Raw genomic sequence first — 22375 nt, forward strand, 5'->3', positions numbered from 1 at the left:
CCCAGCCTTTTCCCAGTCCCTCCGAATGAGCGCCTGTAGGGCTGGTCTGGATGGCTGGGGTGACCTGGGGGGCAGTCTGACCCGAGTGTGTAGGGCTGATCCAGATGTGTGGGACTGACTGGCTGGCTGGGGCTGATCCCGGTGTGTGTGTCACTGACCCCCAGTTTGTCACTGACCCCGTGTGTGGGTGCCCGGTGCGATGGCCACAGAGGCAGTGAAGGTGGCTGTGCGCTGCCGGCTGCTGAGCGGGCATGAGGCGGCCCCGGGGTGCCGGGTGATCATCGGCGTGGACAGCACACGGGGCCGGTGCCTCCTGAGGAACCCCACGGCCCCTGCAGAGCTCCCTAGGCAGTTCTCCTTTGATGGGGCCTTCGGTGGGGAGCACAGCACCGAGCACGTCTACAATGAGATTGCCTACCTGCTCGTGGAGGTCAGTGGGGACCCAGGAGAGCCCCATGCAGCCATGGATGGGGGCAGTGTGGGGCACCACAAGGAAAGAAGGAGCTCCAGGAGCGTTTGGACAATGCTCTCAGGCACAGGGTAGGATTGTTGGGGTGTCCGTGCAGGACCAGGAGTTGGACTCTGATCCTTGTGGGTCCCTTCCAGCTGAGGACATTCTGTTAACACATAGCTTAGGACAGGCTGAGGAGTTTTACAGGTGATCCCTATGTGAAGCAGGATCCACTTGATCTTCCATACTGGAAGGTGTCTCTGCCCATGGCAGGGTGGTGGAACAAGATAACTTTAAGGTCCCTCCCAACCCAAATCATTTGGGATTCAATGATTAATGGGCAGAAAGACCTGTCCACTGCTTCAAGAGGTTTTGCTATAAGTCTGGGGAGCAGAGGAGAGTAGACAGCATCCAAGCAAATGCCTGGGAAATTGGGAAGAAACAAAACTTTGTTAGCAGCCAGCAAGGCACAGAGGAGAGAGTTATATTTAGTTGTTTCAGGTGGATGTTTATATCACAGAATCCCAGACAGGTTTGAGTGGGAAGGGACCTTAAGACTCATCCCATCCCACCCCCTGCCGTGGGCAGGGACACCTTCCACTATCCCAGGGTGCTCCAAGCCCCATCCAGCCTTGCCTTGGACACTTCCAGGGATCCAGGGGCAACCACAGCTTCTCTGGTGTCAAACGGATGATTTTAGGGACATTTTTACTGTCAAGTGAAACCTTAAGAGAAGATGGGGCGCCTCAGCCTGGCTTAGACTGGCAAAAGGATTGGTAATCCCTTTGTTTACTTGTTAACAGATCAGAGAAAACAGCCGAGGTGAGAAATCAACCTGTTAGCAAAAAAAAAAACAAAAAACAAACAAACAAAAAAAAACCCAAAAAAAACCCAAAAACAACCTCTGCCCCACAAAAAAAAGTTTTGTTAGAGGAAGTAACATGGATTAAATGGCTTGTGATGCCTTTATGATGGAAGTTCCTGATCATGAAAACAATCAGGGCAACAGAAACAGTGAATATTAGAGTAATGGGTTCTTTTTTGCTTATTTAAACCTTAAGAAATCCAGTTATTTTTTTCTTCCTACCACGCTTCTCTGAAATAGGGTCAAGTGACAGTGAGCAGTTTGCCAAGCAAAAATTATTCAAAACTAGAGAACATCCCCTTGGCCACCCTACAACCAACTATTGTTGTAGTTGTCTCTTTGAATCTCGTAAGATTTTTGTGCCCTATGGAAGTGTTGGTGTTATTGTCAACTGCTTGTCAAAACCTGCATTGCTTCAAGATTCCCTGTTTTGAGAGAAAAACATTTATTTACATGCTAATTTTGTAATTACTATTTTCTGATGGCTTGCTTCTTAAGCAGCTATTTGATGTTTACTTCCAGCTCTTCCTTTAAAATACCTTTTAGGGGGTGGGAACAAATCTGGACAATGTGTTTCCAGTTAGGCAAAGATGATGCCTGATTTCTTTGGTTTTCCCCCACTCCCAGGGTGTCATGGAAGGCTACAATGGCACCATCTTTGTCTACGGCCAGACTGGCAGCGGGAAGTCATTCACCATGCAGGGAGTTGTAGATCCCTCCTCACAGAAAGGGATCATTCCCAGGGCATTTGAACACATCTTTGAGAGAGTACAGTTGGGTGTGAAAGAGATCCCGTTAAGCAGTTTTTGCTAGAAAAGCTAGAAAAGCTTTGGTGTCCTATCCCAAGAAGAAGTGAGTGCTGATGGCATGAAGTGTGCATGGGGACAGGTTTGGAGTGCACTGCTGCTCCTGCTTAGGCTGAGGCCTGTCCATAGTCAGGTGACCTGCAGCCTCATCCCAGATGACACTGTGGACTTCAGGTGTGGAAGGACCAGCAGTCCCTTGCAGTGAGTGTATTGAGTGGTTCCACCTGGAATGAATTGCCAGGGGAAGTTGGATGAGGTGCTGAAAGGTGGTGGGCAGCCAGCTGTGGGAGGGGTTCCCTGGGCTGCCTGTGCCGTGCAGCCTTACCCCAAATCCTCCCTGTGTTGTGCAGTTTGCTGAAAATGCCAAGATCCTGCTGAGAGCCTCCTACCTGGAGATAGATAATGAGGACATATGAGACCTTCTAGGAGCTGACACCAAGCAGAAGCTGGAGGTGAGGCAGGCTCAATGTGTCTTAATTAAGTGCTTTAATTAGTTCAGATGAGTGCTACCATCGCTTACAGAAGTGTAACAATGGTCTCTGTCAGAAGCTTGAGTGCCAGAATATGAAGTTACATGAGGAATGGGGAAGCTAAGAGGGACTTCAGTGAAAGTTTTGGAACAGCATGCAGTTGGAGACATGTCCAGTGTAACCCACATGGTAGTGGCTGGTAGCTCAGTAGCAGTTCTGTGAAAATGCTTTACTGAACAAGGATAGAATAAAGTGCTCATGGGGCAATTTCTCCCTCATCCTCTTCATCTCGTGCTTGTCTCTAAAGCAAGGGGATTCTGGGCCTTATAAATGTTTAATCTGATCTAGTGGAGCCATGGATGATCTCTTTATCTGCCTAAACCAAAAAGGCTGATCCGTTTTGAGGGCACACAGCAGATATTACTCCCCATGGGAGCACATGTGACGTTTACAGGACCACAGGAGGGTAAACTCTCCCAAAATCCTAATCAGGGGGCTGATCTTTATAAAATTTACCTCTCGGTGGCTTTGCAGATCCTTTTGTATGTGTTCCTGGAGGGAGCTAGAAATCTCTTGTCCCAATTGACTTCTTGCAGGGCTGTACTGGTGTATAAAACAAAGGCAGTAGCACTTTGAAATGCTCTGGGATGGCAACAGACCCGAACTGCCTTACAGGGCAGATATTTCTAACAGGTTTCTGGCTTTAAGGCAGGCAAAACCTTCTCTGCTCTGTGTTCCAAGTGTGCTTTGCCCGTCTTCTGCAGAGGGAGAGTGGGTGAAGGGGACTTCTTGCTGCAGTTTGCCATTCTTTATTCCACATCGGAGGTGACGCGGGTTTCCATGGTTACACAGTTGGCACTGGGAGGGCAGGAGCTGGGCACAGCAGTTTCCAGGGTAACTCACGCTGCCTGTTGCTGCCTCCACTGAGTACTTAAGGGAGAGTGTCCTGCTGAAATAAATCCCGGGCTGCCCCACTGCATTCCTCTGAGTCCCCCATTTCCCCCCAGAATCCCATTTGTGTTCATTCCTTTGCCTTTCACTCAGTGCCTACAGCCATGGTCAGGTATTCCTCAGGGACTCTGCAACACCCCCAAACAGAGCCAGGCCAGTCTTGGGGTTCTCAGTATCACAGACCACTCACAGTGTATGAACGCTGGCTGTGGCTCTGTCTGGATTCATCCCGTGCATCGTGGCTTTGGAACAAGAATAAATCCCAACCAGATAAGTTTTCAGCCACTTTTGCTCTATTCTGTGGGATTTTTTAACAGCAAACACTATTTTACATCATTTCTTGTGAACATCACTGAAGTATCCAAGCCTCCTCTTTGGAAGTCACAATGCCAAATGTGGTCTCTGTTGCTCCATCATGACAACCATATCTTGATATCCCAGCTGACATGATAAAGATAGTTTTGGTGATGAACTTAGCAGATGTGGGGTGTAACAGAGCTGTGGGAAATTAATTCAGCTCATTTAAAATTCCCAGTGTGGAGTGGGCTGGTGTAGGAGTGCAGGGATCTCTGGATTATTTTGTATTTTTTATGTAGGTTTGATGGATAACTCAAAATTTTGGATATTTCCATTGCTTCTTAACATTCTGTATGAAACTTTTCATCCGTGTGGTTGATAATTACTGAGAAGATGCTGTTGGGTATTTAATGCTCTATCTCAACCCAGGGTCCCAATTAAGATTTTTGTTCATTTAAAAATTAATTAATCTGGAGAAAACTGGTGACAGTTCACCTGTGTGTGACAGGTGGTACTTTGGGAATGTTGTCAGTGAGCTCATGCCACCCACTCAGAGCAGGGAGTTCAGCAAAGCACCAGGAACAATATCTGGGAATATTGTATCTGTTCTTTGATATTAAAAAAAGCTTCCTATGACTGAGGAGATCTTAGAGCTTTTGCCATAATAGGTGAGATGTATTTTGATTCTTGTTTAAAATATTCAGCTTTAATAATAGAGAAGGTGGAGGGTGGATAGAAGCTGGGTTCCTCATGGCCTGGGGATGTCTGAATCAATCAGCAACTTTTAACTTGAATTCTTTGAGCCATGAAGGTGGTTCCCTCTTTTTCTGTGGTTTTATTCCTCCTTCAGAAATAAGGCTTTTTGGTGGCAGTCAGATGTCTTACTGCAGTTTAATTTCGCATAGCTGTCAAGCTTCTGGGCCATTCCCAGTGTAAATTTCAATGGTTGCAGTGACCTTGTGTTGTCCTGTTGGCAGCTAAAGGAGCACCCGGAGCAGGGGGTGTACGTGAAGGGGCTGTCCCTGCATGCTGTGCACAGTGTGGCCCAGTGTGAGCAGCTGAGGGACACGGGCTGCAGAAACAGAGCAGTGGCCTTCACCCTCATGAACAAGGGCTCCTCGCGCTCCCACTGCATCTTCGCTGTCAGCATGGAAATCTGCACTCCCGGTGGGTACCTGGATGCCCTGCCTTGGGCCTGGGCCTAGCAGGGCACAGGATATGTGTGGTCACTCATCATCCCACAGCTACCCTTAGATCCCAAATTACTGTAGCTCCAGGAGAAAAATCCTTTTCCCTGGGAGGGTGGGGAGGCCCTGGCACAGGGTGCCCAGAGAAGCTGTGGCTGTCCCTGGATCCCTGGAACTGTCCAAGTCCAGGCTGGACACTGGGGCTTGGATCACCTTGAGATAGTGGAAGGTGTCCCTGCCCATGTTAGGGGTTGGAATGGGATGATTCTTAGGGTCCTTCCCAAATGAAACGATTCAGGTCATATCACCTGAGAATTCCTTCATTGAGCTTAATCATAGGGCATATTTTTTAAAGATGGAATTAAAGAATCCTTTAATAAAGTTCTAATGACTAATTTTCCATACTAATACTTTCATGAGTATCTTACTGGTATTTCTTTAGTTGAAGGAGCTGCCTCTCTGGGTCTGAACAGAGACCTCAAGAGGGTTTTTCTGGGGGTAGAAGGGAATTAATCTCTGCCTTGTCTCTGACCCCAGCTGGGAACAGCTTGGCTTCATTTCCTTCAGCTGTTTCAGTCATGGGGAAAGTCACACAATATCTTCCAAAACTGTGGTTCCAGATGTTGATGATAGTACCTCATTTTCCACTTAGTAAGTGAGGGATTCAGGGAGTTTCTCAATTAGCACTGACGCTGGATGCATTGTGTGGGTCTGTAAAATCCCAACTTTATCCCAACAGGGAAGAAGTATTTGCACTCCTCCTCTGTGCTCAAGACTGGTATAGGGCCCTCAGTCTAGCCTGAATTTCTCTTATTTAAAGCTTTGAAAGTGTGACATGGAACAGGATGGCAGATGGGAAACCTGCAGCTTTGGCAGTTAAAAAGAGATGGAATATTTGAGGAGAAAGTTGAGGGCTCTGGCCAATCCCCATAAACCAGATGGTTCTGCAGTGGTGGGCATTGGCTGAAGTAGTTGAAGAAATCGGTATTTCTGTTGTTGTCTTTAGACTTCCTAGAGTTCAAACTTCTTTTCCAGATGAGCCTGTACTAAATAGTAATTTACAGGGAGTTGATATTTTAAAATTACTTTTTTTTAAGTAACACATTCAGGAATTATGAAAAATACTGGGCTCTTGGCTGCTGATGTTTGAAACATGCAAGTTCTCATCAGTATTTTTACTTATTTATTAAATAAATATAATATTTAATAATATTTATTAATACATTTAAATATTTTTATATTTATTTATTAAAGAAAAAATTAAAGACATATTAAAGAGTCCTGGCTCTTGAGTGTTGAGATACTTCCTTCTAAGAGCTAACTGGGAATTGTTTCCATGCAGATGAACGAGGGCAGGACTGCCTTAGGGCTGCCAAACTCAACTTGGTGGATCTGGCAGGAAGTGAGAGACAGTCAAGGACTGGTGCCACAGGGGAGCAGCTCAGAGAGGCCACCAAGATCAACCTTTCCCTGTCTGCCCTGGGCAATGTCATCTCAGCCCTGGTGGATGGCAGGTACAGGCACATTCCCTACTGAGACTCCAAGCTGACCAGGCTGCTCCGGGACTCCCTGGGGGGCAACACCAGGACCCTGATGGTGGCGTGCGTGTCCCCGGCTGATGACAGCTATGAAGAAAGCCTCAGCACCCTGCGCTACGCAAATCGAGCCAGGAACATCAGGAACAAGCCCTGCATCAACGAGGACCCCAAGGATGCCCTGCTGAGGGAGTACCAGGAGGAGATTAAGAAGCTGAAGGCCATTCTGGCTGAACAGATGGGCACGAGTAACTTGTCAGGTAGGAGAGCCTTTACTGGCTGCAGAGATGTCAAAAAACACATAAAACACATTTTATTACACATAAAATGTTAGCTAAATTTTACCTCAACCTTTCCTTTACCTATTGGAAGAAGAGTTCTCCATTCTGATTACAGACATTTCCTTTACTGCTGCCAAATTGACCTTATTCCACTCAAAGACCATCTCAATCCAGTGTTTTCAAAAGTGACAAACTCTGTTAGAAAAGGCTGACATGATTCCAATCCTTGGTTATTTTTGGTGATTGTGGCTAGAATTTGGTCAGTTGCAGAAGAGAGGTTTCAGCTGGAAAAACAAAAATGAGCTGCAAAATAAATAATACTGTAACATTCTTTATTAAATATACATATGTAAGTTTTCAAAGTAAGAATTCAGCCCCTATTCTCCTACAGTGTGAATTTTTGGCACTGCAAGGAAAGTTTTGCCCTCCTTATGGCAGTGCTTGAGGACTCAGCCCAGCCTCAGCACACTTGCTCTGTCTTCTGGAGCAGGAATAGGAAATGTAGGAGCAAATGGGGAAGAGCAGTCTTTAGGGAGCTGATCACCTTTGGAGAATTAGCCCCTAAAAAAAGGGGCAACTTTCAGCAGGGGAATGAGGCTGTAGGATGACTTTTTCCCCCTTTCTGCCCCTTTTCAGAAATAGCTGTGAACAAAGAGGGTAATTTCTTTGTACTTTTCATCTTCCCAGGGTCTTTTATCTCCAAAATCCATAGCATAGCCCTGGAAATAAGTCTCCTGTTTTTCTTTGAAAGAGATACTTGTATTTATCAATTCCATATCATTACATTCACTTCCATATTTGCCCTGAAGCTGGAACCTCTCCCTCTCTCCTCACACCCATGGAGCCCCAGGCCAGTAGCGTTTTGGCAGCAAGCATGCTTTGAAGGAGCACAGGGATTGCCATGTTCTTTCCTGGCACCCAGCTTCTCTGTTCTCTTTCCAGGAATTCTGCAGACAATCCCACCCAGTGACTGTGAGTGATTTTTATTTCTACTTTGCTTTATAGGGCTTCTACCTGCTGAGGCTGCTCACCTGGCAGCAAATCCAGCTCCCTACCTCAAATCCCAAGTGAATCTGGAAGCAGAGAAGCAGCTGATCAGAGAAGTAAGTTGGGAAGGGATATCTCAGAGTGGCTTTGACTAAAATATTTTTCATAGTAATCATTACAAATATGGTTTAGACATTCCAGAACACTTCTTTTTTCTATTTCTTTCTCCATTTGGTAATCCTTGGACTTCTCCTATGAACAGACCATGTATTATCGAGGCCATGTGCCTTATTATGATGCACCTCTTGTTCCCACCTCTCTGGGGAGGGATTGGAATGCATTCCCAGGAAGAAATTTTGGAGGAACTACATGTGAAATTGTCAGAAAAGGGAGGAATAGAGTTGAGGAAAAAGTAGTCAAAGGTGTTAGGATCAGTACAGAGATGAGGAAAAAGAGGAATACAGAGCCAGGAAGAATGAGGAGCGAGAGGGAAACAAAATCTCTCCTTGCTCTTTAGAAAGTTCATTCCAGGGCACCACAACCATCCCAGACAGGCATTTTTAGGGCTGAACAGTCATTTTCCTCAACAACAATCACTACTGTGTCAACTTGTTGCAGTTATGTTGAGATGGACACAACTGGCACCATCACCAGTCCCTTATTAAAAACTTTTCATGCCCTCTCTCAGTGGATTTCTCTCAGGCAACTCCACACAATACTGACTCCTTTCCTCACAGGCAGCTCCACACACGTCTGACTTCCTCCCCCTGCAAGTTTCCTTCTTCATGACTGGCTAACCCCAAGCTGTCCTTTACCCAGCCACCTCACCCTGTCTGCCCCTTGCACAGCCACACATCTCTGCCTCCTCACAGCCAGCAGACTCCATCCTAAACTGCAGCAGACTCTGGTTCTCAAGCTCCAACTGACTATCAACCAGCTAACCCATTCTTTTATAACACCCATCCTCACTGGACAGGCAAGGCTGTCTCCACTTCTCAGCAATCAGTACAGCTGTAATTCATTGAGGAAAACTGCCTTCTGCACTGTCCTTACAAACTATCTTCCCACATCAACTTAAGCCACAGAAAAAGTCAGTGAATACTGGTAGTGAAGTTGTTTTGGGCTGGGCATAAGGTGTGACTTGGAATGGACCTGGATGTAACTTGAGTAACAGTCACAGGATTGTTGCTGTGCCTTACAGGAGTACCGGGGGAGGCTGGCCCGGCTCCAGGCCAGCTACCAAGTGGAGCAGGTGTCCTGTGCCCGCCTGGAGAAGGACATCAGCAGCCTGAGGAATGACTTTGATCTCAAGGTGTCTGTTCTCCAGGATCTCCTCAGGAAGCAAGCAGGTGTGGAGGAGGCAGGTGGAGGCTGTGCAGCCAAGCCCAGGTTCCCTAGGAGCAGGAACTGTTTTCAGTCAGATCTGTGACAGCCACTGCAACCTTTAAAAGGCAGCAAGTGCTGCCTGGCAGCAACAGTCCCTGCTCTCAATCCACCGTTATCCACAGCAGGAGCAGGGACTCTGCCTCTCCTGGACTGGATTTAAGACTCTGTCCCAGCTTTGTCCTCTTCCCTATTTCCCTGACTTCTTTTCATGTCAGGACCAGCCTGACCCTGACCCAATCCTGTAAGCCTTGAGGCAATGAAAAGCCTCATTTTTGAATGAAACACCTGCTTTTTGCCCATTTACCAGAGTTCACATCCTAGAAACCCCTCCCCTCCCCTTCCCTCCCCGCAGTACCTCAGAGCACGGATTGTAATGTGCTTATACAGCACTTACTACCCACTAGCAGTTCTTGAACCTGTATTCTTCATTTTTGGTCCTATCGCTTTCTGAGGTGAAGGTTGAGAGGTTCTTTTTTTCTTCCCACTCTGATTGCAAATGTGCATCCCCAACCTCTGAAATGGATTATTTTTTGAGCCAGGCTCTCCCAGCCCTGTACAGTCTGCATTCCTTACCTGATACAGTCTCTCAGTCTTTCATGGTTTTTACTGACCAGCAGAAGTAGGTGAATGACAGCCCTTTTCCTTTCAGACACATCATTCCTAGCTTTGGGAGAAGGTTTCACAGATTTATGTCTAGTTTTGCACAGCTCATTACCAACATTGTGGGAATTTCTTCTTTTCAGCTGACACATGGACTAGAACGACTGCTGACCACACACCTTTATATGAAGATGCTGTTGCTGCAGCACATGAAGACCCAACATCAGCCCAGGTACCCTCCAAGCTCCTTCTCCCCTCGGGATGAATAAACCTGAGTGGGTAATGTTGTGCTTCTCCTCCAGGACTCTCACTACTTCTTTCCAGAGCTACAACCTTTGTTTTCCTCTTATCCCCAGGACCCAGCAGCACCTGGGACTGTCACAGACACCGGTGGGGTGAGCAGGAGCAGTGCTGGAGCAGCAGGAGCTGTCATTGCCCCAGGGATTTCCCTGCCTGCCGACCAGCAGCTGGTGCTCACCAGGTCAGTGACATCCCTCTTTGTGCCAACTGTCCCCTGGGCAGCACCCCCCAGGCAGCAGCATCTGCCTTCTGCCATGACACTGCAGCTGCTGAGCTCCAGCTGTCAGTACAGCCCCAAACCAGGCACAAGGGAGTTAAAATGATACACTGGTTTGGGTGGGAGGAACCTTAAAGCTCATCCCATTCCACCCCCTGCCAAGGGCAGGGACACTTTCCACTATCCCAGAGTGCTCCAAGCTCCATCCAGCCTTGCCTTGGATGCTTCCAGGGATGCAGGGGCAGCCCCAGTTCAGGGCACCCTGTGCCAGGGCCTCCCCACCCTCACAGGGAAGGATTCCATTCCAATATCCCATCTGACCCTGCCCTCTGGCAGTGGGAAGCCATTCCCCCTTGTCCTGCACTCCATCTCTTGTCCAAAGTCCCTCTCCAGCCGTCTTGGAGCTCCTTTAGGCACCAGGAGAGACTCTGAGATCTGCCTGGAGCCTTCTGTCCTCCAGGCTGTTTTTACCCCAAAACTAACTTTGCCCTATTTGGGTGGATGAAGAGTTGTTCCCTGTGGCACTCAGTGAGGCCAAGTGCCAGAAGTGTGAGAGAAAAATTGAGACGTTCAAGTCAGCAAATGTGGATGCCAAAAAGTCTGTGTTCCTGGTAACAAATCCTGCCTGGAGCTGCAGGCAGGGGAGCCTTAAGTGCCCACACAGATTATGGAGATGCCTCCCTTTCCTCTTGAAAGAGGTCCTTGAGGGCACTTGGAGCCCTCTGGTGTCCCAACAGGTAAGGCAGCAGCTGTCCTGTGGCTCATGGATGGACTCTTCCCATCACTGAGGCCACTTTTGCCTCCAACTCATGCATCTCACAGTGTTTGCAGCACATCATCCAGAACAGCAAAATTTCCCAGTAATCCAATTTCAGAGGCACTGTCAGGACCTGGAGGATAGGGCTGGGATTTGGGCCAGAGAGCTTGCTTTGCAGTGTTTGGATAAATTGGGCTGTTTTAGTGCTAGCAAAGGCATGCTGACCTTGGACTGAGAATAAGATATAAACAGGTGGCAAGAGTGAGAAAGCAAGCCAGGATGTGCTAATCACAAGAGCAAGAAAATAGAACATAAACATAAAATGCTGTAACCAATTAATAGGGTAGTGGCGGTGCATGAACAGTTACTTGTAGCCAATAAATATTAGTATTAGGCGCATGAGCGCATGCACATATGTCAGAACTTTATAAAAGACAACAGCTCGTATAATAAAGTGGAGCATTCACCATAACTCTGTGAGTGTTATGTGTCTGACTCTGGTCGCTCCTCGCAACACTGGGATATGAAGGATGCCAGGTCAAGACTTACGCTCATCTCATCTCAAAATCATCCTTGCTCAAGGTTTTCTCTGTGTGAGAGCTGTCCTGAGAGAACTCCCTCAGCCAGAGTACACCACTGAAGCAGCATGGAGGCTTGGGCTGCTCCAGAAATATACAATTGAAGCAAATTCTGCTGATTTTTCACTTACTCTATTGTGTGAAACTATATTGCAGTTAGAAAAGCTCAGCCCAAGATACACTGTGACAGAGTCTGATTCTGAAAGTCCTGTGGGTTTTAACCAGTCCTGTGGGTTTTAACCAGTCTTTCAGCTTTCCTGTGGTGTGTGCTCACTCTGTTGGGTCTCTTCTGGCTCAAAAAGGAGTTGCTATGAAATACAAAACAGCAGTGCCTGTAATTTGTGGGCAATTCTGTCTGTTAATGGAGAGATGTCCAAAGAAACCCTTCATTTAGATTTGATATCAAATGTTAGTAGTCCTAGTGCAGTACTAGTCCTATTGCAAGAATGAATCCTATTCCTTTTGTGGCAAACAAGGGAAAATGCCCTTCTAATCACATTGTTAAATCCAGGTTCTGTGCAGATTGGGCAGGAGGTTTTGGTTCCACATGTGTGGGGATTTCAAAGCCACCTGCTCAAGCTTTACACATGTGGGCAGCTCAGCAGAGCATGGATTGAATCCTTGGATTCAATTGTGTATTAAGCAAAGGAAAGGGAAGGTTGCCTGGCAGGAGCAGAGCAGCAGAATAGCAGGTCAGTTCTGGGAGAGAATGAGCTATTTGAGAGGGTTTTGAGATAATTAAGAGGCTGTTATCTGTAAAGGGATTATCAGACAATTTAAGCTAGTGCTGGCCAACTTGAGCCATCTGCTCTGCTCCATATCCTGTGCAGACAAAGGAATGGCTCTGGAGCATGGCTTTATTTCCATGTCAGAGCATGATTTCAAACACAGGCCTGTGCCACTGCTCCATTAAAAATGCTGAGGTAACACAAATCATTAACTCTGGCTGATGCTGCCCCAAAATGGAAACCACACTGCGGCTTTCAGCTCTAACATTCCCACATCCACCATTTAAAATAACTCTCTGTGTAATTTTGGCATCTTTTGTGCATCTTTTAAAAAACGTATTTGATATTTATTTAAATAAGAATTTAAATATAAATTACACAGAACAAGGGTTTTAAAGAGAAACCCTTTTTTTGTGAGTATAGGTATGGATTTCTGGACATCCTTGTTGACCGAGATGCTTGGAGTAACACATGCTTTGCCTTTGTGGAGTAGTTTGCTCACAGAAGCTGTTGCTGCCCCTGGATCCCTGGCAATGTCCAAGGCGAGGCTGGACAGGGTTGGAGAACCTGGGATAGTGAAGGGTGGCAGAAGACATGGCAGGGGGTGGGATGAGATGGCCTTTAAGGTCCTTCCCAACCCAAACCATTCTGGGATTCTTTTTGTTACAGGAACTGCTAATGATAAGTAGAAACTACCATGATTACTCAGGGCAGAAAATCTCATCATAATTCCCACTTTTCTGTGTCTTCCCAAATGTCACCTGTGGAAGGATGTGCATCCTCCATGCTTGTGATACTGTTTTTTAGCACCACTGAGCTTGTGTTCCCCTTCTCCAGGCTGCAGATGCGGGAGCAGCAGGTGGTCAGGGGGGAGCAGGCTCAGAACAAGGACCTGAAGGAAAAGCACAAATGCCGGAAGAAATATGCAGACGAGCGGAGGCTGCAGCTGGTGGCTGCACTGCAGGAATCCAACGAGTACAGCAGTAAGCAGGCTCTCCTCTATGTCTATGACTCCATCCAGGAGGAGGTTCAAGCCAAGAGCAAGGTGCTGGAGAAGGTGCAGGAAAAGGTGAGGGAGCAGCTCCCTCCTCCTTTACATCCCCATTTTTTACCTTGCAGGGTTTAGGGCTCTAGGTTTAGAGAATTACTCTCTCTGTGCCAGTATTTCATACACGACATTGTTTGTGTGAGCTTTTATGATATCCCAGATGCAACACGCCTCAAGGTGGGGAATTAAGCTTTTAAAGCTCAAACCCCACCAGTTTTAAAGGCTCAGTGTGTGATGCTTGGCAGCAGGAGGATGTATTGGAATAGGAGGGATGTGACTCCCTCTGCTGACCTACAGACCTGCTGCAGCTGCTGCCAGTACTGAGCACACTTTCTGGGGCAAGAAATAAAACATAAAAGTAATGCTCTTAAATTTTACATTTAAAATCTTAATTTTCAAATACCTGAAAATCAATTTTGCTCTGGTATTTTGTGGCAGAATCAGAGGGTCTGAAAAAAACCTGACATTTGTGTGTATAGTCCTAGACTTGCACATGAAGGACTTGCTTAATTTGGGTATTTAGGTTACCAAAGAAATACTGCACCTCTTCAACCAAAGCTAGGAACTTGCAAGAGTTACAAGACCAACCACTAAGATTAGCTTCAGGTTCATTCAAAATCATCACTGTAGAGAAACACGATGTTGGAGGTTGGTTCTTTCCCTTTTCACTCTGTGGAACTTTCCCCATTATCATGCTAAGATACCTGTTGACTGGGCCCGGCTGACAAGGGGGAGGGGAGAGAAGAGGGAAACCCCGCAAGATTCAAACATCCAGAAGAGGAAGCGGAAGACTGGGCCTCGCCCATTTCCCCCGCGGAGTTCAGACGAGAAGGACGATCGCTGCCTCTGCCCCAACCCTGCCATCCCAGTGCCAGGATCCATCCTCACTGCTGTTTTTCTCGCCTTATCCTGCCACCATCCAGCACTCTGCTGAGCATTAGGACCGACACCGTGAGCAGAGGGCTCTCTCCCTCTCTCTCTCCCCCTGGGACATTGCTGCCATCACCCCCAGCCCTCCTGCAGCTCTGCGGGACCTGCCCGCTGCCAACACCGGGAACTGCAGCTCAGGGAAAAGGTGCCTGCAGCCAAAAAACACTGGGACTGAGTTACTGTTTTGTGTGTGGGTAATTTCATAGCTGTTGTTGTTCTTGTTTGTCTTGTTAGATATAGTAGTAAAGAAGTGTTATTCCCACCCCCATATATTTGCCTGAGAGCTCCTTTAATTTCAGAATCATAATAATCTGTAAGACGGAAGGATCATTTCCTCAGCAAACACCTGTCTTTCAAAACAGGACAGATTTTGGCGCCCAACGTGGGGCCCGAGGGCATTGAGAGAAAAGGGTGAAAAAGGAATAACAGTTCTTGAGTTACCTCAGTTTTGTGTTAGGTGGCATCATGTTGTCCAGCTTACCGTGGTTTGGGCTCCATGTGGCCACAGCTTTATCTCTCCCATTTGCAATCCCTTACTTGAACATGGGTCCTATAACTCAGGCTGCTGTAACTATTATCCAGTTCCTTCTGTGGGCTGATAACGTGAGAAATTCATGGATTTTTAACTTCCTCTGGAAGGTGGGCACATGGATTCAGGGCTATCACACTCTAACTGTATGTTTTTGGGGTTACTTTAATAATGGTACATACTGTGAGGATATGACACCAGGAAAAATTTTGTCCCAACCCCTTACACAGTTTTTGGGTCTGCTCCACCAGCTTTTGAGGGGTTCAAATCTCTTTTAAGTAGTAATGATACCATACAGTGGCTGACATTGCTAATAGGCCTTGTAAACCTGTTCTATTTAACATTCCGAGATGAGGGGAGATTGACTTGGATGACAACCCTGATACGTCCCCCAAGAAGTAGGGATTCTGCCCCAGAGCCTGGCTCTGCCCCAGAGACTAAGGATTCTGCCCCAGAGGTTAAGGATGCTGCCCCTGAGCCTGACTCTGCCCCAGAGCTCACCTCAGAAAGGAACCATCCAGAGTGGGTGGGGTTTCTAGTGAAGGAGATGGGCCAGATGCTGAAGGAGTACCTTTCCCCAGCTCTTGAGAAACTCTCCCCCTGCCTTAAAGAGGGAGAACCTGATGATGCAGCAGTGGAACCCACAGATGTTACATCTCGCCAGGTTCCAGCTGAACTGCAAGGGCACTCACAACCAGCAGCAGTTGCCCCCGTGGAAACTAGAAAGTCTAAGGTGAAAACAAAGCACCTAGATAATAATGATCAGAAAGCAGGGCCCTCACAACCAGCAGGGGAGCCAGAGGTTGAGATCATCACCGAGTCCCTGTCGTACGAGAGTCTCCGTAATCTGTGTAAAGACATTGTACGAAGGGGCCGTGAGGCTTTTACAACGTGGTTACTGCGGGTCAGGGACCTTATGGGTACAGGTGTGCATCTGGATGGTACTGAGGCAAGGAATTTGGGACCCCTGACCCAGGACTCAGGTGTGGATCACATATTCGTAAGGGAGCCAGGCCCCCTTTCCCTCTGGGAGCGGCTTTTAATGAGTGTAAGAGAGAGGTTTGTCCATAGAGAGAGAATGCAGGAGCACCACCATAGAATGTGCTGGAAGACCGCTGAGGAGGGGATCCAACAGCTGAGAGAAGTGGCAGTACTGGAGGTACTCTTTGGGAGGGGTGGACAACGTGACAATGACCCCGACAAGGTCAGGTGCACAGGGCAGATGATGTGGAATCTCGCACACCTGGGGCCATCTCAATACACCACATTCATTGCAGCCATTAATGCTGACACCAACCACAAGACAGTGGGCTCTGTTGCCAATAAGCTCAGAAATTTTGAGAGTATAATGAATGGCCCAATGCAGGCTCAGGTCTCTGCCGTGATTAGGGAACTCGGAGAGGAGTTCAAGGAGGAGATAAGAGGGGTGAGGGAGGAGATGAGGAAGGTCAATGCAGCACCAGTGCGAGTCACAGATCCCAGAGTTAGAGCCCAACGTCCCCCAGCTAGGGAGAGAGGATACTCCCCACGAGCTGACCTGTGGTTCTTTCTGCATGACCATCGGGAAGACATGAGAAGGTGGGATGGGAAACCCACTTCTGCCGGGTGCGTCAACTCAGGGAGGGAAACACTAACCAAGGGAGCTCCACTAAAGTGAAGGTAGCCTCAACTTCCCATAACCAAGATGCAGGGTATTACAAAAGGGAGGATGATTTGTCAGATCCCCTTGAGGGAACCTCCAACATGTATGCCCAGGAATTAAATAATAACCAGTGCTAGAGGGGCCCTGCCTCTAGCCAGGGAGAGGCACGGGAAAACCGGGTCTTTTGGACGGTGTGGATCCGATGGCCTGGCACATCAGAGCCACAAAAACGTAGGGCATTAGTTGATACTGGTTCACAGTGCACCCTAATACCATCAGAACATGTGGGGGAAGAGCCTGTTTCTATTGCTGGGGTGACAGGGGGATCACAGGAATTGACTTTGCTGGAGGCTGAGGTGAGCCTGACTGGGAAGGAGTGGCAGAAGCATCCAATTGTGACAGGCCCAGAGGCACCGTGTATTCTAGGCATAGACTTCCTCAGGAATGGCTATTACAAAGACCCAAAGGGACTCAGGTGGGCTTCTGGAATAGCTGCTGTAGAGTCAGAAGGCATTAAGCAATTGAACACCTTGCTTGGACTGTCAGAGAATCCATCTGCAGTGGGACTCCTGAAGGTGAAGGAGCAGCAAGTGCAAATTGCCACCTCGACAGTGCACCACAGGCAGTACAGGACAAATCGAGATGCCGTGATCCCCATCCACAAGATGATCCGTGAGCTGGAGGGCCAAGGGGTGGTCAGCAAAACCCACTCACCCTTCAACAGCCCCATCTGGCCTGTGCACAAGTCTGACGGAGAATGGAGATTGACTGTGGACTATCGTGCATTGAATGAAGTGACTCCACCGCTGAGCACTGCCGTGCCGGACATGCTGGAACTCCAGTACAAGCTGGAGTCCAAGGCAGCAAAGTGGTACGCCACCATTGACATTGCCAATGCATTTTTCTCCATTCCTCTGGCAGCAGAGTGCAGGCCTCAGTTTGCTTTCACCTGGAGGAGCGTGCAGTACACCTGGAACCGACTGCCCCAGGGGTGGAAACACAGCCCCACCATCTGCCATGGACTGATCCAGGCTGCACTGGAAAAGGGTGAAGCTCCAGAACATCTGCAATACATCGATGACATCATTGTGTGGGGGAACACGGCAATGGAAGTATTTGAGAAAGGAGAAAAGATCATCCAGATTCTGCTGGGAGCCGGTTTTGCCATCAAGAGGAGCAAAGTCAAAGGTCCTGCCCGAGAGATCCAGTTCCTGGGAGTAAAGTGGCAAGACGGGCGGTGCCAAATCCCCACTGAGGTCATCAATAAGATCACTGCGATGTCTCCACCAACCAACAAGAAGGAAACACAAGCTTTCCTAAGTGCCATAGGCTTTTGGAGAATGCACATTCCTGAGTACAGCCAGATCGTCAGCCCTCTCTACCTGGTCACCCGGAAGAAGAACAAATTCCACTGGGGCCCTGAGCAGCAGCAAGCCTTTGCCCAAATCAAGCAGGAGATTGCTCATGCAGTAACCCTCGGCCCAGTCAAGATGGGACCAAAAGTGAAGAATGTGCTCTACTCTGCAGCCGGGAACAAGGGCTTGTCCTGGAGCCTTTGGCAGAAGGTACCTGGTGAGACCCAAGGCCAACCTCTGGGATTCTGAAGCTGAAGTTACAGAGGGTCTGAAGCCAGTTACACCCCAATAAAAAAGGAGATCTTGGTTGCTTATAAAAAAGTTCAAGCTGCCTCAGAGGTGACTGGCACAGAAGCACAGCTCCTCCTGGCACCCCGACTACCAGTGCTGGGGTGGATGTTTAAAGGGAAGGTCCCCTCTACCCACCACTCCACCGATGCCACATGAAGCAAGTGGATCGCCCTCATCACACAGCACGCCCATATCGGAAACCCAAATTGCCCTGGAATTTTGAAAATAATTACAAACTAGCCAAAAGGTGAAAATTTTGGTCTTGCCGATGAAGAGGAGCAAGAACAAGTGACCCGGGCTGATGAAGCCCCGCCATACAACCAACTGCCAGCAGATGAAACTCGCTACGCTCTTTTCACTGACGGTTCCTGTCGCATCGTGGGGATGAACCGCAAGTGGAAAGCAGCTGTATGGAGCCCCACACAACAGGTTGCACAAGCTAATGAAGGAGAAGGCGGATCAAGTCAACTGGCTGAACTCAAAGCTGTTCAGCTGGCCCTGGACATTGCTGAAAGAGAGAAGTGGCCAAAGCTTTACCTTTACACTGATTCATGGATGGTAGCCAATGCTCTGTGGGGCTGGCTGGAAAGATGGAAAAAAACTAACTGGCAACTTAGGGAAAAAACAATCTGGGCTGTTAATAAGTGGAAAAACATTGCCACTTGGGTAAAAGAGCTACCCGTAAAAGTCCATCATGTAAATGCCCGTGTTCCCAAGAGTCGAGCTAATGAGAAGCACTGACACAATGAGCAAGTAGATCAGGCTGCAAGGATAGAGGTGTCACAGATAGACTTAGACTGGCAACACAAGGGAGAGTTGTTCCTGGCTCGATGGGCCCACGATGCCTCAGGTCATCAAGGCAGAGATGCTAGCTATAAGTGGGTAAGAGACCGAGGGGTGGATCTCACCATGGACAGTATTTCCCAGGTTATCCATGACTGTGAGATGTGTGCTGCCATCAAGCAAGCCAAGCGAGTGAAGCCCCTCTGGTATGGGGGGCGGTGGTCCAAATATAAGCATGGGGAGGCCTGGCAGATTGACTACATCACACTGCCTCAGACACGCCAAGGCAAGCACTATGTGCTGACCATGGTGGAAGCCACCACTGGATGGTTGGAGACCTACCCTGTGCCTCATGCCACTGCCCGCAACACTATCCTGGGCCTGGAAAAGCAAATCCTTTGGAGACATGGTACCCCTGAGAGAAGTGAGTCAGACAATGGGACTCATTTCAAGAATAGCCTCATAAGCACCTGGGCCAAAAAACACGACATTGAGTACGTGTACCACTTTCCTTATCACACACCAGCTGCTGAGAAAGTGAAACAATGCAATAAACTGCTTAAAACCACCTTGAAAGCACTGGGTGGGGGGACTTTCAAGAACTGGGAGATTAATCTACCAAAGACCACATGGTTAGTAAACACCTGAGGTTCCACTAATTGAGCAGGCCCTGCCCAGTCTAAGCCCTTGAGAACACCAGATGGAGAGAAGGTTCCAGTGGTGCATATGAGAGGTATGCTAGGAAAAACTGTTTGGGTGAACTCTGCCTCCAGCAAAGACAATCCAATTAGTGGGGTGGTTTTCGCTCAAGGGCCAGGTTGTACCTGGTAGGTGATGCAAAGGGATGGAAAGACCCGAAGCAAACCCCAAGGAGACCTTGTTTTAGGGTGAACTACCTATGATACTGTGCCTGTATCTGTAACTGTATGGATGTCTATAATTTGAAGATTTTAATTTGGTTTAGCATGATGGTAGGGGAAAATTCGGGGTGGATAATGTTGGGGGTTGGTTCTCTCCCTTTTCCCTCTGTGGAATTTTCTCCATTGTCATGCTAAAATACCTGTTAACTGGGACGTGGTGGCAAGGGGGAGGAGAGAGAGGAGGGAAACCCCGCAAAATTCAAACATCCAAATGAGAAAGCAGAAGGCTCTGACTCGGCCCATTTTCCCCGCAGAATTCAGACGAGAAAGACGATCATCGCCTCTGCCCCATCCCTGCCACCCCTACGCCGGGAGCCATCCTCAGTGCTGTCCAACTCTCGCCTTAAGCTGCCATCATCCAGCACTCTGCTGAGCATTAGGACCGACACCGTGAGCGGAGGGCTCTCTCCCTCTCTCTCTCCCCCTGGGACATTGCTGCCATCACCCCCAGCCCTCCTGCAGCTCTGTGGGACCTGCCCACCCCCAGCACCGGGAACTGCAGCTCAGGGAAAAGGTGCCTGCAGCCAAAAAACACTGGGACTGAGTTACTGTTCTGTGTGTGGGTAATTTCATAGCTGTTGTTGTTCTTGTTTGTCTTGTTAGATATAGTAGTAAAGAAGTGTTATTCCCACCCCCATATATTTGCCTGAGAGCTCCTTTAATTTCAGAATCATAATAATCGGGCAGGTCCCGCAGAGCTGCAGGAGGGCTGGGGGTGATGGCAGCGCTGTCCCAGGGGGAGAGAGAGAGGGAGAGAGCCCTCCGCTCACGGTGTGGGTCCCGATGCTCAGCAGAGTGCTGGATGGTGGCAGGATAAGGCGAGAAAAACAGCAGTGAGGATGGATCCTGGCGCTGGGATGGCAGGGTTGGGGCAGAGGCGGCGATCGTCCTTCTCGTCCGAACTCCGCGGGGGAAATGGGCCGAGCCCCGCCTTCTGCTTTCTCTTCTGGATGTTTGAATCTTGCGGGGTTTCTCTCTTCTCTCTCTCCTCCCCCTTGTCACCAGGGGCCAGTCAACAGGTAACTTAGCATGACAATGGGGAAAGTTCCACAGAGGGAAAAGGGAAAGAACCAACCCCCAACACCCTGCCTGGCAAATTCCTGTACTCCTAGTACCCATTGATCTCTCTGCATTGTAATGCTGGTGTTTTGTGTCCAGCTCCGGGCTGCCGAGACTGAGATCAAAGACCTGTAGCTGCAGTTTGCGCTGGAAAAGATGGATTATCTGAGTACCATCCGGCACCAGGAGCGAGACCTGATGCTCTGCCAACAGCTGCTGGGTCAGGTGCAGTCCCTCTTCCGGCGTGACTGCAACTACCGCAACCTGGAGATGATCAGGCGTGAATCCATCTGGGACGAGGAGAGCAGCTGCCAGAAAATTCCAGAGCTTGTCATTCAAAAAACCCACCTACCCGCAGGTAAGGGCACAGCGCCCCGGGGAGAGGAGCATGCTGAGAGGGACAGGAAGGTGATGCAGGCACGCAGCTCTGCCACACTTGGTAGGCCATGCTTGAGCTTGGGCTGCATGCACTCAAAACATCTTCCACAAGAAGTTTGTCCAAAGGTGGCACATGGTGCAGATCCCTCGGGATCTCTGAGCAGTGTCGGGATCAGGCAGTGCAGTCAGTCAGCAGAGTGGTGACTGTTCTACACACAACGACCATCTCCATCTTGTCCAACGCCCTCTCTTCCCACAGTGGTTCCAGCTCCACCACAGCCTGAACCAGGCCGGACAAGCCCCTCGAATGACAGCGGGGAGCCAGTGGTATGGCCCGTTTCTCCTGCATTTTTATCCCATTTTACCAATTTTGCCTTTTTGCTGGCACTGCTGACAGCGTTTGCCATCTGCAGTGCGAGGAAGACCACTACAGGCTGGTGCTGGATAGGAGCAACAGCGAGACCATCGCCAGCAACTACTTCCGAACCCGGCAAGCCAGCCACATCCTTCAGCTGGACCAAGGTAATCCCCTTTTCCCAGATATCAGCGGCACTCTTCTTTTTCCTCCTTTCGCTTGAGAAATCAAATGGTGACCCACCTCGGACCAATTCTGCCTCAACCCCTTGACCTGTCAGGGGTTTCTCGCAAGACGCAGCCGCATTTTGGGGTTCTGCAGGCACCCATCACAACCCCTTGGTCTCTTCTTGCAGCTCCCGCAGGCTCCGAGGGGGCCGCGGACAGCACCTGCACCATCCCGCAGCCCCGGCCCTTCCGCCTGCAGTCTCTGGCCTCAGCTCCCCGTGCCGACACCAAGCGTAGGAAGGGCAACTCCAGCGCCCGCCGCTTCTGACCCACTGCGGGTGCCAGCGGGCCGGGCCACCGCAGCCGCCGTCGCCGCGCAGGAGGGAGGGGCCGATGGCGGGGCCCTCCCTTGTCCGCGGCGATGGCGGCCGCGCCGAGTCGCGAGAGCGCTGTCGCGACAGCGGCCGCAATGCGGTGCGACGGCGCTTGCGCTGCGTCCCGGCGTCGCGGAGCTGTCTGTCG

General features: G+C 49.0%; 1 protein-coding gene across 1 annotated transcript; it reads left to right on the top strand.

The window, feature by feature from the left end:
• Window positions 1-199: 199 nt before the first annotated feature.
• On the top strand, window positions 200-22181 carry KIF17 (kinesin family member 17). Its single transcript, XM_062507394.1, is given in 14 exon segments — window positions 200-430; window positions 1944-2096; window positions 2473-2574; window positions 4818-5007; window positions 6370-6822; window positions 7849-7946; window positions 9032-9179; window positions 9960-10048; window positions 10173-10297; window positions 13234-13465; window positions 21053-21311; window positions 21591-21658; window positions 21745-21853; window positions 22042-22181. Coding segments are annotated over 14 exon segments (2397 nt in total).
• The last annotated feature ends 194 nt before the right edge of the window (window positions 22182-22375 follow it).

The sequence above is a fragment of the Cinclus cinclus genome, chromosome 23 (assembly GCF_963662255.1).
Source record: "Cinclus cinclus chromosome 23, bCinCin1.1, whole genome shotgun sequence".
Taxonomy (NCBI): Eukaryota; Metazoa; Chordata; class Aves; order Passeriformes; family Cinclidae; genus Cinclus; species Cinclus cinclus.